The sequence below is a fragment of the Numenius arquata genome, chromosome 3, assembly GCF_964106895.1.
Source record: "Numenius arquata chromosome 3, bNumArq3.hap1.1, whole genome shotgun sequence".
NCBI classification, from domain to species: domain Eukaryota; kingdom Metazoa; phylum Chordata; class Aves; order Charadriiformes; family Scolopacidae; genus Numenius; species Numenius arquata.
The window spans coordinates 52,919,783-52,933,639 of record NC_133578.1 but is presented as its reverse complement, the minus strand read 5'-3'; the positions used below and the strand labels follow the sequence as shown (position 1 = coordinate 52,933,639).

Here is a 13,857-nt window from a genome sequence, read left to right as displayed (position 1 = left end):
GGGGCAAGAAGTTCTCAGGATCGCAGTCATCACAGGAGAGGAGAAACTCCTCAGCAAACTTTCTAATTTCTATTGAATGTGACGTTCATGGTATGAAATAATTCTGTTGGCCAGCTTGGTCAAGTGCCCAGGTCTCCCTCCTCCTCATCCTGCACCTGGCAAAGCTCAAAACCACTGAGACCTTGAAGCCCGCATCCCATAGCTGGCTATAAAGTAAATATTTTCACAAATTCAGACACTAGAGTCTTCTAAAAATGCAGTTTTCCCAAACATTAGAAGAGACTTTACAGAAAAGTAAAATTACTGAAAGAGAAATTAATCCTGTGTCACTCACGCTAGGACAGTCAGGAAGGGAGAGAATGTGTTTCACAAGCACTGGAGATCCTGCCAGCCACTGACTAGTCCACAGAGCGCCCGGCACCCTCTTCCTGCCCTGCTGCAGTTCAGTGCCACGCAGGTCTCACAGAATCACAGAATCACATGGGGTTGGAAGGGACCTCTGGAGATCATCTAGTCCAACCCCCTGCCAAAGCAGGTCCACGCAGAGCAGGTTGCACAGGAACGTGTCCAGGCGGGTTTTGAATGTCTCCAGAGACGGAGACTCCACCACCTCTCCGGGCAGCCTGTTCCAGGGCTCTGCCACCCTCAAAGTAAAGAAGTTCCTCCTCATGTTTAGATGGAACTTCTTATGTTCAAGTTTGTGCCCATTTCCTCTTGTCCTGTCTTGTCTCCTTGCAGGGACTGCCACCGAACTCCTGCTTGATAGTTTATGTGCTTCAATAGGCAGCCTTTGCATGACGGAGGATGTCTGCAGTAATTTTCTCCCTTTTTGGTGTAAGATCTCTAAAATGGCATTCACTGATAGCAGATACTGCAATTTGAGGGGTAAAGATGGCAAATAAATTCCTCCAGTTTTTAAAAGCGGTAGCTGAAATTGGCCATGGGAATCTGGCATCAGGAAACACCCAAGGCAATTGTGTCCCTTTTGTCCGTGTCTGTTTTATTTCTTTATTTTGGAAGCCACTCGCTGCTAATTGCTACTGCAGTGTCATTACTTTTTCTCTTTCTTGGGTAACACATTCCCTAAAATTCCTGTTTTCCAGACACAGTTCCCATTCCACCCTCTTTCTTTCATGCTTCCAGTATCTGGTCTGACAACACGCACCAGTCATTCAGGTTCCTGTGTTGTGTTGCCCAGGCTCCTGGCGTTTGTGTACGCCTGTTCCAGCTGCTTCTCCCTGGCTGTTCGTTATCCCCGGGCCTGGTTAAGCATAGTCTTTGCATGAAGTGTCACCTTTCAGATGACATCAGTGTTACTACCTACAGGAATGTGCTAGAGCACTTTGGGGCACGACGACCTCTCAAGGCTTCTCCCAGCACCTTGTTGCTGTATTTCTCTCCTCTGATATTCCTTTTGTCTGCCGCCTGCTGTCTGTCTGTCTAATTTCTAGCCCCTTTGCCAATCTCAGTGTAACTGTTTCTCTGTCCTTTATGTATTAGTTCTGTTTTCCCACCACATGTTCTTTTGTGCCATTTTGTGTTTCAGGACATTTCTGAAACTACTCACACTTTCCATTATGCCAAGGAGCTGGTCTTAAAACCACCCTTTGAGCAAAGGCAACAGACATACGTACCCTCTTATTCATTTTCCCCCATGTTCCTGAAGCTTCCTCCTCTCACCCATCGACCCCCTTCCTCCCAGTTTATTTTGTACAAACCTGTGACTTTGCACGTCACTGGCTTTAGGTTTTCCCACAACCCTGTGAGTTCTGTATCTCCTACCCTGCTTTATTCTTCTACAGGAGGGTCTTCAGTTCACCCCAACACCATCTGCGACTGTTGGCTTTTCCTGCCCAGACCTTTGGTCCGCGTTAGGTCTCCCGCTTGTATCACCCTTCCCCATCAGTGTTCATGTTTTCTTTCAGAATAGCAACTTTTTACAACTGGAATGGGAGAATCAGCAGAGCTGTATCATTTTGTTGGAATGTGTTCATCGTTACCACCAACTGGTTTTTTTTTAATCTCTGTAAATTAATTGCTGCTGCTAACTGAATTCTGTTTCCTCCACTTTCATCAGTCACTATGTATCTCTCCACTGACACCTAAACTGTTCCCTGAAATCCTGCAACTGGGTGTGACATTCAAACACTTCTGCTTTACCTTGCAGCAAAGAAACGCCACTCACTTGTAAGCCCAGCCACATGCTGAAATCAATAACTCTGCATTCAGAGCCACCTGAATGTAATCCTGCCGAGCTGATTCTTCTCACATCCAGAGCCGTAGCTGCTACCGGCAGCAAAGGAGTCACTGCAGGTAAAAACGCAGGGCTGGAGTCCCCCTGCTAGTTACTGAAACTGCTCTCACTAGTTGACCTGGTTGCCACACTGTTCCAGGCCTTCCCAGAAGAGAAGCCACCTGATTGGGACTGCGTTCTTCTGGCACAATGGTACGTGCGACCATGTCCATGTTAGGAGTAGATCTGCAAAGCTGCTCTCGCATAGAAGTCTCCAAAGAGCTCATAAACATAACCAAAATAAGCCATGGCAAGTGTCACTTTAGCAAAATACATACAAAGGTTTTTTTGGTTTTCTACGTTAAGGAAATATATTTATAAATAATACATATAAACAGGAGTTTAGATCTGTTGATCCATGAGGACGAGACAGGGTCCCAGCTCGGGGCAAGAATAAGAGAAGGCAAATCTGCCGTCATGGCCAAGGAGGCACCTCGATTCTCAAATTCTGAATGTTCCTGTGATGGGACTTGCAGTATTTTAACTACATCTGTTGAAATAGTACGGAGAGGCAGTACCATGTTTTCAGTGGATTCAGACGCAATTCCAGTCGATGAGTCTCCCTGCACTGCCATGAAACACCTCTTCAGGTGTGCCAATAAAACTGGTTGTGGAACTGCACGTTGTGGCTCAGCTCCCCAACAAGTGGTGGGGGGACAGGAACTTCCTGAACTAGTTTCACCACTGCAAATGGATATACCGAACCACACCCTTGTTTAAACTGATGCAACGTTTTCTCTTAAAGTCCAACCTAGAGGACTGCCACCCCTGGAGCGAATGAAACTCTGGAGCACTGAGAGCAGCAAGCATAGCTACCGAAATGAAAAGGGGACTTGCCAATTCCTGGTGTGCATACAAACCAGCTTATTTCATTAAGAAGCTGTTCCAAAAACTAGACGCACACAGGTTATAATTATCACCATTAAGGAAAGCACATGTATGTGGCTGAGGCTCCAGCTGGCAGTTCAGAGATGTCGCACATCCTTTTCCAGACTTCCTCTAAAGGCACATGGCACAGTTTTTTGCTGTTACAGACGTAGAGCTTGTACACAAAACATGTGTAACCACACACCGCTTGCGCAATACCAATTCCACATCATTCTCCTGGGCTGTCACAGGCTGACTTTGGCTTCACGGCGACTCCTAACGCGTGTACAAATCTTAGTTGCTGTTGCAGAAGGGCACTGGATGCTAAGCAAGAACATCAACATCAGGAGCTGCGGAAAGGCTACAAGGAATTGTTCTACGTGCGCTTGAGAGAACTGACAGTTTCTTACATCTGAAAAGGGTTAGTTTTAAACATGGGAAGGCTACAAAGGAAATTTCTCAAGCAGGACTGAATTTAGCCAGTGTTGAGCCGGAGCTAAATGTTGTGAAACCAAGCAAAAGCAAGGCGTGGAGCAGACTGCAGCGGAACCCAACCAAGTCCACGGCGATGCCCACCGAGCTGGAGAGCGGGGGCACCGACGGAGGTACCCCCCACTGCCCCCCGCCAGCTCACAACCTCAACCTGCAGCGAGCCCGCTCCCGCCGATCCGCAGCTCTCCCTCCGCTGCCTCCGGCGGGCTGCCTACGCCTGAGGGGGGAAAACCCCGCCCGGCCTCCCCCGCTCTCCTTCCCGGGGGTTTTGCGCCGGCCCGGGGAGCCTCGGGGGCGGCAGGTCCTGGGCCTCGCCCGGCGCCCACCAGCCCCGGCTCTGCCTCCCGGCTCTGAGGGGGGCGGGCCAACGGTCGCCGCGCGCACCAACGGCCGCCTCGCGCCGCCGCCCCGCCCCCTTGCCACCGCCCCGCCCACCCCCCGGCACGCACGGCGGCGTCCCGGAAGCGCTCGCGCCGGCGCCCGGAAGCCCTTCCCCCTCGGGCGCGCCAAGATGGCGGTGGACACGGCGACCGAGCTTCTGTTTTTAGATACGTTCAAGCACCCGAGCGCGGAGGTAACGCGGTGGGGGGCTTGCGGGGGCAGGAACTGCCGCTTCCCCTCATCCTCCTTCTTCCTGCCGCCTCCCCGGGCTGCGGGGCGCGGAGAGGGGCGAGCGGGACTAGGGTAGGCCCCGGCAGCGGCCCTCGCCTCAACGGGTGGCCGGGCGGGAGGGAGCAGGCCCCGGTCTGCTGCCCGCTGAGGAGGCAATCTCCGCTCCCTCCCCGCCGTGTCCCCGAAGCCTTGCTCGGGGCGCGGTGCCGGGCCCCCGCGGTGCGCCCAGGCCGGCGCTGTCGTGGCGGCCTGGGGTGCCGCGGGCAGGGTACTGAGGGAGGGTACGGCGGTGGAGCAGGGGCGAGAATTTAGAGGTAGCGGGGAGGAGAGACTAGGAAGGAAAATCGGTGAAACTCATTCGAGACGTCCATAAGGGAGGAAATCGGGGAGCGGGCCCTACCCGGCCACTTGTGAGATACTTAATGCTTTTTTATAGCTAAGGAGGAGGAGAGGTGTTTGTGCATACGTGCAATATTCCCTTAGACTTATGCAGCTTACATGCATCGTGAACAAAATGAGTATTTCCAGTTTGTTTTAGCAGTGGAAGGTTGTGTAAATGTTCCGCTTCAAGGTTCTCGGGATCCTGAGCATCCTTGAAGCTCCTTGTGTTGGCAGCAGGTTTGCCCAGGGCTCAGCCCATTGTGCTGTTCAGGGAGGAAGAAGGGGAACATCAGGGGAAAAAAGAAAAGTGTAGCATAACCTGAGAAAAATGTTATAGACTCATGGAGTATCTCAACTATGTTCATGGGTAGGCATTAGGGAAAGGACATGAAGTATCGTGAGCTGATGCTGCAATTAAAAACGAAGGGGGAGTTATCCTGGAGTCCTTTCTAGTGGAGGGAGACATGCATGTATTTTTAATTCTACTATTTAAGACAGTACTGGGAGCAGGAAGCGCTAACCACTGCCGTTCTCCTGGGTAGGAAACACTAGCCATTCCCATTCCCCTCCAGGACAGTATGTTCTCTTGTTGAACATTTTTAATTGTGTATAATGTTTTCTGGCACTTTCATTCTCACCAGTGATGTTTTCCAAACCAGAATCATATTTAATTTTTATTAAAGGAGAAATGAAAATGTATTTTAGATGTTGCAGAAAAGCCTTCTTTGTGATACTAATTCTTCAGCTAAATGGATCATGAGTCTTGCCTTGGAACTTGCAGTTCTTGAAAAGTACTGCTGAGTTTTCTAATGCAGTTATTCATTTGGTTTAGCTATGTAGTTTAACACCTTGAGCAGCTCTGATATAGTTATTTTTTTAAATTTTTTGGAGGGAACGTGGATTAGGTTCAGTTGCCATCCTGATGGTGTTGATGTGTTTATGTCATGGCATAACCCCGTATCATTTAAGCAGGAATTAGTCTGTCTTTGGGCAGTGCTGCTGGGGACGCAGCCTGCTCAGCAGCAGCCCTTCCTCCAGAAGTCTGGGTCCCCCGCATGATGCATACACCTTTTTTAAAGGCAAAGCAAAGAGCTCCTACAGCCCTTGTTCCTCGCAGGCGACAGTCACCTCATTCCTGTGAATAAAGCTCTGCTCCCTGTCGTAGTGGGGTTCCTTTTGTTCTATCATCCTGCTTGTAATACATCAGTGCTCAGGGTGAGATGTTGTACCTGTGTGCTAAAGGACGTATGCTTAGATTTCTTATTAAATGACAGTAATATGTGCCCAAAAGCGTGCACTTAAATACTCTTTTTAAAACTTTACTTGTGTCCATTTCCTTGTTTATTACCTTTCTAAAAATCTTAGTTCTCTCTTGCCTTATGCTGGTAGTTTTGGGGTTTTTGCGTTCTGATTGTGGGGAAAGTTGTATGACTTTTGACTGCAGATCAATTTGGGTTTTAATTTTCATTTTTTAATTAGTTTGGTAGAAACTTAGATCAATTGTGGCATTGTTTTTTGTTTGGTTTTTTTTTTTTTTTAATTGTGCAGTCTTTTCTAATCCAGTTTACTAACTGGAAACATTCAATGAGAAACATGATTCTGAGCTTCTGTGCAAGCAAGTGTTTATATGCTTACAGTTGGACATATAGAATCCTCTAGGTTGGAAAGGACCTTTAAGATCATCAAGTCCAACTATTAACTAACACTACCAAACCCACCATAAACCACGTCCCTAAGCACCGTCTTTTAAATACCTCCAGGGATGGTGACTCCACCACTTCCCTGGGCAGCCTGTTCCGATGCTTGACAACCCTTTCAGTGAAGAAATTTTCCTAATATCCAATCTAAACCTCTCCTGGCACAACTTCAGGCTGTTTCCTCTTGTCCTATCACTTGTTGTTTGGGAGAATTGACCGACCCCTACCTCGCTACAACCTCCTTTCAGGTAGTTGCAGAGAGTGATAAAGTCTCCCCTCAGCCTCCTTTTCTCCAGGCTAAATAACTCCAGTTCCCTCAGTCACTCATAAGACTTGTGCTCCAGACCCCTCACCACCTTCATTGCCCTCCTCTGGACATGCTCCGAGGGGCCCAAAACTGAACACAGTATTCGACGTGGGGCCTCGCCAGTGCCGAGTACAGGAGGATGATCACTTCCCTAGTCCTGCTGGCCACACTATTTCTGATACAAGCCAGGATGCTGTTGGCTTTCTTGGCCACCTGGGCACACTGCTGGCTCATATTCAGCCGGCTGTCGACCAGCACCCCCAGGTCTTTTTCTGCCAGGCAGCTTTCCAGCCGCTCTTCCCAAGGCTGTAGCGTTGCATCGGGTTGTTGTGACCCAAGTGCAGGACCTGGCACTTGGCCTTGTTGAACCTCATCCCATTGGCCTCAGCCCATCGATCCAACCTGTCCAGATCCCTTAGTAGAGCCTTCCGACCCTCAAGCAGATCAACACTCCCACCCAATAGAGTTGATCTACGTTTACTGTTTTTTGAGTGTATATATGATAGAGATGATGTATAAATATAATAAGACCTATTATAGTGAATCTAGTGAGAGGAGACTTTCAGCATTAATTTGGTGGCTGCTACGTGGGAGGTCACTGCGACTTTATGATTACTTCCTAGTTTGCTCAAACATCTTTTAGGACTGCTGGAGCATAACATTTCTTTATACTTGCTATTTCTGTGTTGTAAACAGAAATGATATTTGCAGAAGGTTTTCAGATGTTGCAAAATTGGAGAAATAAGCATAGTATGGAATTTTTGTACAGGTCTAGCGAAACATTTATAGTATCATTATTATTTCTGGTATTACATTTGAACTGTAACATTTACCAGTGTTTAAAGTCAAAGCACATATTTTCTTTTTTCTTTAGTTATAATCTTGATATGTTTTATTAAATGGGAACTGTATACTCACTTCTTCCTAATAATTTAAGTTCCAGATTTTGCCCTTACCAACATCCATTCTGTTAGCACAAAACTTGTTTCTGTTTAAAAAATTCTTGCAAATAGAGGGAACTAATTATGTTAATAAACGAGTAACACTTTCCATGAAAAAGTGTTAAATATATGAAAAGTGCCAGAAGAAAAAAATCTTTTAGTTTAGTTTAATAGTGTTTAACATTTTGCATAATTGAATTTTGTAATTATTGGGATTGCAACCTTAATTTGCTTAATAAAGAATATTAGTACATTATGTTGTTTCTATTTTACGTTTCTTAGACTTTCTTTATTCTTTGTTTTGTAGCAAAGTACCAATATAGATGTAGTTCGTTTTCCGTGCGTGGTTTACATAAATGAAGTACGTGTCATTCCTCCAGGAGTGAGAGCTCACACAAGTTTGCCCGACAATAGGGCTTATGGGTAAGTGAAGACACTCGGTGTCTGGTTCAGGAACACCTTCCTGTCATTTTTTCTTGAACTTGTATAGCTCAATAGAACCTCCTATATAAAAAATATTTATGTGTCTGCTGAACTTGTAGTTATTTTTGGGAATTATTTAAGGCGTAGAATTTAATTTTTTTTCCCTTGTTAGTCCTACTTATTCTGATAAAGAGCTTGAAGGGTTTAATTTTTACTTCTGTTTCTGTTTCCAGAGAGACATCCCCACATACGTTTCAACTGGACTTGTTTTTCAACAATGTCAGCAAGCCAAGTGCCCCTGTATTTGATAGGCTGGGGAGGTAAGTACTTTCAAGAATTGTGCATGACTTCATTATCTACCTTTTCTTCCTGAGAATTTTTTACTGCAGAAAATGCACATAGAAACTTTGTATCTCCCATTATTTTTTTGGTCTGTTTTTTTCCTAGTTTGTGTTCTTGCCCTTTTCCTCTAATCTGCGTGGGCGGATAGAGGTTCATGCTTAAAACAAGAGAAGATTCTGTTCTTTCTAAACTTACAGAGCCCATATATATATTTTAATGAAAAGTATTTTTAAACATAAGTGATTTTGCCCTCTTGTTTTGAAGAGCGTATATTTTTTCAGTGTTGTATTATTGGCTTATGTGTGTAGTACTGCTGTGTTTCATTTCTGTAGACATGTTTTATATTAATGGAAAAATAACTGTATGTTTTACTTAACAGCCTTGAATATGATGAAAACACTTCAATTATTTTCAGACCCAATGCAAAGGTAATGCAATGTGATTTAAACCTCCTTTTCTACATGCCTGGCATTTAGGTATAAATATGGTTGCGTGTGGTACATTAGCAAAGCATTTATTGTGTAGGATCTTGTTCTAAAACCTGCCTGTAGTTCAGATACTCGTTACTTTGGAGTATGCATCTATAATGGCATGAGTTGTAGAAGATTTGATTGCTTGGAATTTCCTATGGAGATTACCAACAGAACTATCCACTACTTATGAGTAAAGATGGATCAGAAGGCTGGGGCTGCAGGCCACGGCTAAGCCCATCATTTTCAGTTCTGTTTTGATTTCTTTCATTCAGATCAGGGTTTGTGTGACCCACAGTAATGGTTGTTTTCATTAATAGGTGTAGTATATTAGGCAGTATATTGCAAGGGATTGAATGCTTTTAGAGAAAGATTATTTATTTGTTGTAATGATTGATATATTCAAAGTTTTCTCAGTTTCCAAAATGTGGGGCAAAGAGATACTTAAATGTTCGGTTCTCCTTTCTTGCTTTTATGCAGATACTGATACAATGATACTAAACTAGAATAACTTTTCTGAAGTTGTCTTGTGTTGTTTTTAAGTGCTTTTTCTTTTTTAAAAAACCCAGGTCAACACGGATGGATTGGTTCTAAGAGGGTGGTACAACTGTCTGACTTTGGCAATATATGGCTCAGTTGACAGGGTAATAAGTCATGAGAGAGAGTCACCTCCTCCACCCCCACCTCCACCACCACCTCCCCAGCAACAGCCTGGTTTGAAAAGAAACCCAAAACATGGTAAACCTTGTGAGAAAACATAGATTTTTTTTATTTTTTTTTTTTAAAATCAACATTATACTATCCCATCTTAAAAAAAACCACCACCAATTCCTTCATGTTTTAGATTTCAATGGCTGTATTTTTCCAGCTTTATGTTTTTATCCTTTAGTTTTGTATTTTCTTTTAGATTTATATTGAATGATTTTAAGTAGATTCTTGTCTAGTGCTTTTTTGTGGGTGGGTTACTTGCATTGATTTTAGAATTGCCATGAATGGAATCTGTGAGCAAGTTTCTGTGTAGTAAAAAACAGTTGTAAACTGTAAAAACCAGCTGATTAAAATCTAAACTTTTATTGGTAGAGTTACAGTATTGCTAGCGTCAAAGCCAAAAATGGCAATCATCTATGTTAATTTTAAGCCAGTATTGTGTTAAAAACATCAATGCTATTACTAAGCTTGTGTATTGATGTAGTTTTTGTTTACATCAAAAGTGGCTTCAGATAACTGCCTCACATACTGCAGGTGCAGAATGCAGATTAAATAACAGCTGGCAAATGAAGGTGTTCCCTAGTCAAAAGTAGCTGAAAAAGTCACTGAAAAACTAAAATTCTCTACTTCTGTTCCTGTGATTCCATTAAATGTGAGTTTTGATTTTCCTTATAAATACAGTTGATGGAGAGAAAGAAGACCAGTTCAATGGCAGCCCTCCAAGACCACAACCTAGGGGACCAAGGACACCTCCAGGCCCTCCTCCTCCTGATGATGATGAGGATGAACCTATGCCAGTGTCAGGTAGAATAAGAACAGACTGTTTTACCTGCTGCACGTCACTGCTTAGCGGAGGCAGAATTCTGTGTTCCTGCACAGCATGAAGTTTCCTGTCTGCTGTTATTCCTGCTGGACAGATTCAATTTTAGGAAAGGGATTTGAAAGAAAATCTGTTGGCTATGTTAAATTGTATCAATTTAAATAGTAGATTTGAGAATATCAGCTGTTGACCAATGCACTGCTTGAACATGCTGTTTATGTTCTATATGAACGTTCTGTTGACTCTGGTATTTGTTGCCCTTCTCCTCCATCCCTCTGCAGCGTCTGCTGAGTTCTCTGGTCTCTGTATGGGTTAAAAGTGCGAAGAACTCCTTGCATGTGTCTTTGTAGTCTTGCTGAACTAAGTGATTGTTGCTTGTGTTCAGTGAAATCACCTGAAGATTTTCTTCAAGATGCTTTTTTTGGTATATCCACTGTGCGTAATGCAAAATTCTGAAACATACTATTGAACATTGGGTTTCAGAGAAGTGCTCTTATTTCTTAAACTTTGTATGTGTTTTTAGTGGTTGGGGAGAAAGAAGATGATGTGGATCATAGGGAGGATTACTTTGAGCCCATTTCTCCTGATCGAACATCCATTCATCAAGAAAGTCAGTATTCTGATGATGGAGAAGTGGAGGAAGATCAACCGGAGGAAGGAGAAGATGAAGATGATGTGGATGTTGAGGAGGAGGAGGAGGAGGATGACGATGATGATGGGCATACAGTAGAGAGTATTGCTGATGAGGAAGAGGAAGAGGAGGAGGAAGATGAAGATGAAGAAGAGGGTGAAGAGGAGGAAGAAGGTGAAGGTAAGTGAAGTTGTAAAAAGTTAAAGGAAAAAAAAAAGGTTTATGAAGTTTTGATGGCAGTACCAACATGATGACTAGGTGCAAAAAGAACTGAATCTTTTTCCCTTGGTCATTGCACCTTGCCCATTGCACCCTTGCACATTGCACCATTGCCTTCCCCATTTGTGGTTCTGACATCTCTAGAGAACAGTATTTTGCTGTGGAATATTTATTTCAGTGTAGTAAAACTTCCCGTTACTTTCTATAAATAGAGGAAAATAGATACAGCTTTTATACGTGAGAATGAACATTTGATCTTGTTACCTCTTTCTGTTTAAAAACGTAGGCAAGTGGTGAAAGAAATTATTTCTTAATTAAAAATCAAAGTTGTTTATGTAATAATGTCAGTAGTCATCATCTTGTGTTACTTGAAGTTCCCAGTCATGCCTGTGCAAAATTTCAGGCTAGAATTTTTATGTAATCATAGGAAGAAAATTGGACACTATTCTTGTAGTACCTAGTTGTACCCTAATTAAACTTTTTGCCTTATACATTCTTTTAAATGAATCTGTTATTACATAAAAAATCTGCCGACTGGGGCTTTAACTTGTATCTGGAGAGAGAAAGCTTCCTGCCTGTTAGTGTGTGATTGTTCTCTAACCAGTGATATTTGTATTAAATAAATTACTACTTTTTTATTTTGAGCAGATTCTCAGCAGTTGTGAACTGGTTTATCTGCAATTGATTTTATTTGATAACTGAATCTCTTTCTGTTTAGGAGATGATGGATATGAGCAGATTTCAAGTGATGAAGATGGAATTGCTGATCTGGAACGTGAAACATTTAAGTATCCAAGCTTTGATATTGAATATACTCCTGAGGATCTGGCGTCAGTGCCTCCTGTGACATATGAGCCTTTTGAAAGGGAGCTTGGACCTCTTTTGTACTTCAGCTGCCCTTACAAGACTGTATTTGAAAATGAAGTTGGTAAAATAAAGGACCAAGATCCAGAAAAAGAAAATTCAGGAGCAGTGGAAGCCTCAGTTAAATTAACTGAACTGTTGGAATTATATCATGAGGAAAGGGGTGCAAAGTGGGTCACTGCATTAGAAGAAGTTCCGAGTTTAATAGTAAAAGGATTGAGCTACCTGCAGGTGAAAGACACAAAGCAAGACTATATTACCCAGCTGGTAGACTGGACCCTGCAAGCTTTAAACCTTCAGGTAGCTCTCAAACAGCCCATTGCTTTGAATGTCCGACAACTCAAAGCTGGGACAAAATTGGTATCATCGTTAGGGGAATGTGGGACTCAAGGAATAACGGCACTCTTGCAGGCAGGAGTTATTAACGTGTTATTTGAACTGTTGTTTGCAGATCATGTATCATCCTCCCTTAAACTTAATGCTTTTAAAGCTTTGGATAGTGTTATTAGTATGACTGAGGGAATGGAAATGTTTCTAAGGGGTGGCGTAGATGTGCATGAAAAAAGTGGTTATCAGAAACTCCTGGAACTCATACTGTTAGATCAGACTGTGAGAGTAGTAACTGCTGGTTCTGCAATTCTCCAGAAATGTCACTTCTATGAGATTCTCTCGGATATTAAAAAGGCTGTTGATCAGTTAGCAGAGAACACTCCTTCCCTTCCTAATCACACGGAGCCAGAACAGGACCAGGAAATGTCAGGACTTGAAAGAACCAACCAAGAATATGAGAATGATGTGGAGGCTCCTATGGACATGGATCATCTTTTGGAATCTTCTAATATAAGTGAAGGAGAGATGGAAAAACTTGTTAGTCTTCTTGAAGAAATCTTCCATTTGATGGAAACTGCTCCTCATACAATGATTCAGCCACCTGTGAAATCTTTCCCAACCATGGCACGCATTACAGGCCCTCCAGAAAGGGATGATCCTTACCCTGTCCTGTTTAGGTACGGCAATTTCAAGCTCACTTTCTAGAGTGTATTTCTATGTATACAGGCTGAGAGAGCTGGGGTTGTTCAGCCTGGAGAAGAGAAGGCTCCGGGGAGACCTCATAGCAGCCTTCCAATATCTGAAGGGAGCCTACAGGAGAGCTGGAGAGGGACTCTTTGTCAGGAAATGTAGTGACAGGACAAGGGGTAATGGTTTTAAATTGGAAGAGGGGAGATTTAGATTAGATATTAGAAAGAAATTCTTTACTGTGAGGGTGGTGAGGCACTGGAACAGGTTGCCCAGAGAAGCTGTGGATGCCCCATCCCTGGAAGTGTTTAAGGCCAGGCTGGATGGGGCTTTGAGCAACCTGCTCTAGTGGAGGTGTCCCTGCCCATGGCAGGGGGGTTGGAACTCAATGATCTTTGAGGTCCCTTCCAACTCTAACCATTCTATGATTCTGTGATTCTATGATTCTTCCAGCTTGATACAGGTATTTTTTCAGGAGGACCTTGCTGACTAACATTTTTCTAGATGTTTCACTTTATACTTTATTGGAGGATTCTGGATTGCGCTTATAAAGTCTGAGAGAGTTCGATAGTTAATGTACCTGTTATTTTGTTGGCTTTCAATCAACCTAGCATGCATATAACAAGAAGTTAACCTCTTATTATTACTGGTACTGTGCTAGCACTTCAGTTGCATTTATAGATGCAGGCCAGTTGTGCTAGGTGCTGTACCAGTGCATATTTGAAAATTGTTGTAGATCTAGAGTGTTTTCCCTTTGTTACCTTGGAACACGT

General features: G+C 43.5%; 1 protein-coding gene across 1 annotated transcript in view; it reads left to right on the top strand.

Annotated features, from left to right (window-relative positions):
* Positions 1-4,163: 4,163 nt before the first annotated feature.
* The window catches only part of VIRMA (vir like m6A methyltransferase associated), a 28,455-nt gene continuing 18,761 nt past the window's right edge, over positions 4,164-13,857 (top strand). The window contains exons 1-8 of the mRNA XM_074145310.1: positions 4,164-4,226; positions 7,898-8,013; positions 8,247-8,333; positions 8,735-8,783; positions 9,395-9,563; positions 10,215-10,337; positions 10,877-11,164; positions 11,922-13,074. Coding sequence (XP_074001411.1) covers positions 4,164-4,226; positions 7,898-8,013; positions 8,247-8,333; positions 8,735-8,783; positions 9,395-9,563; positions 10,215-10,337; positions 10,877-11,164; positions 11,922-13,074 — 2,048 coding nt within the window. The remainder of the gene's footprint in view (positions 4,227-7,897; positions 8,014-8,246; positions 8,334-8,734; positions 8,784-9,394; positions 9,564-10,214; positions 10,338-10,876; positions 11,165-11,921; positions 13,075-13,857) is intronic.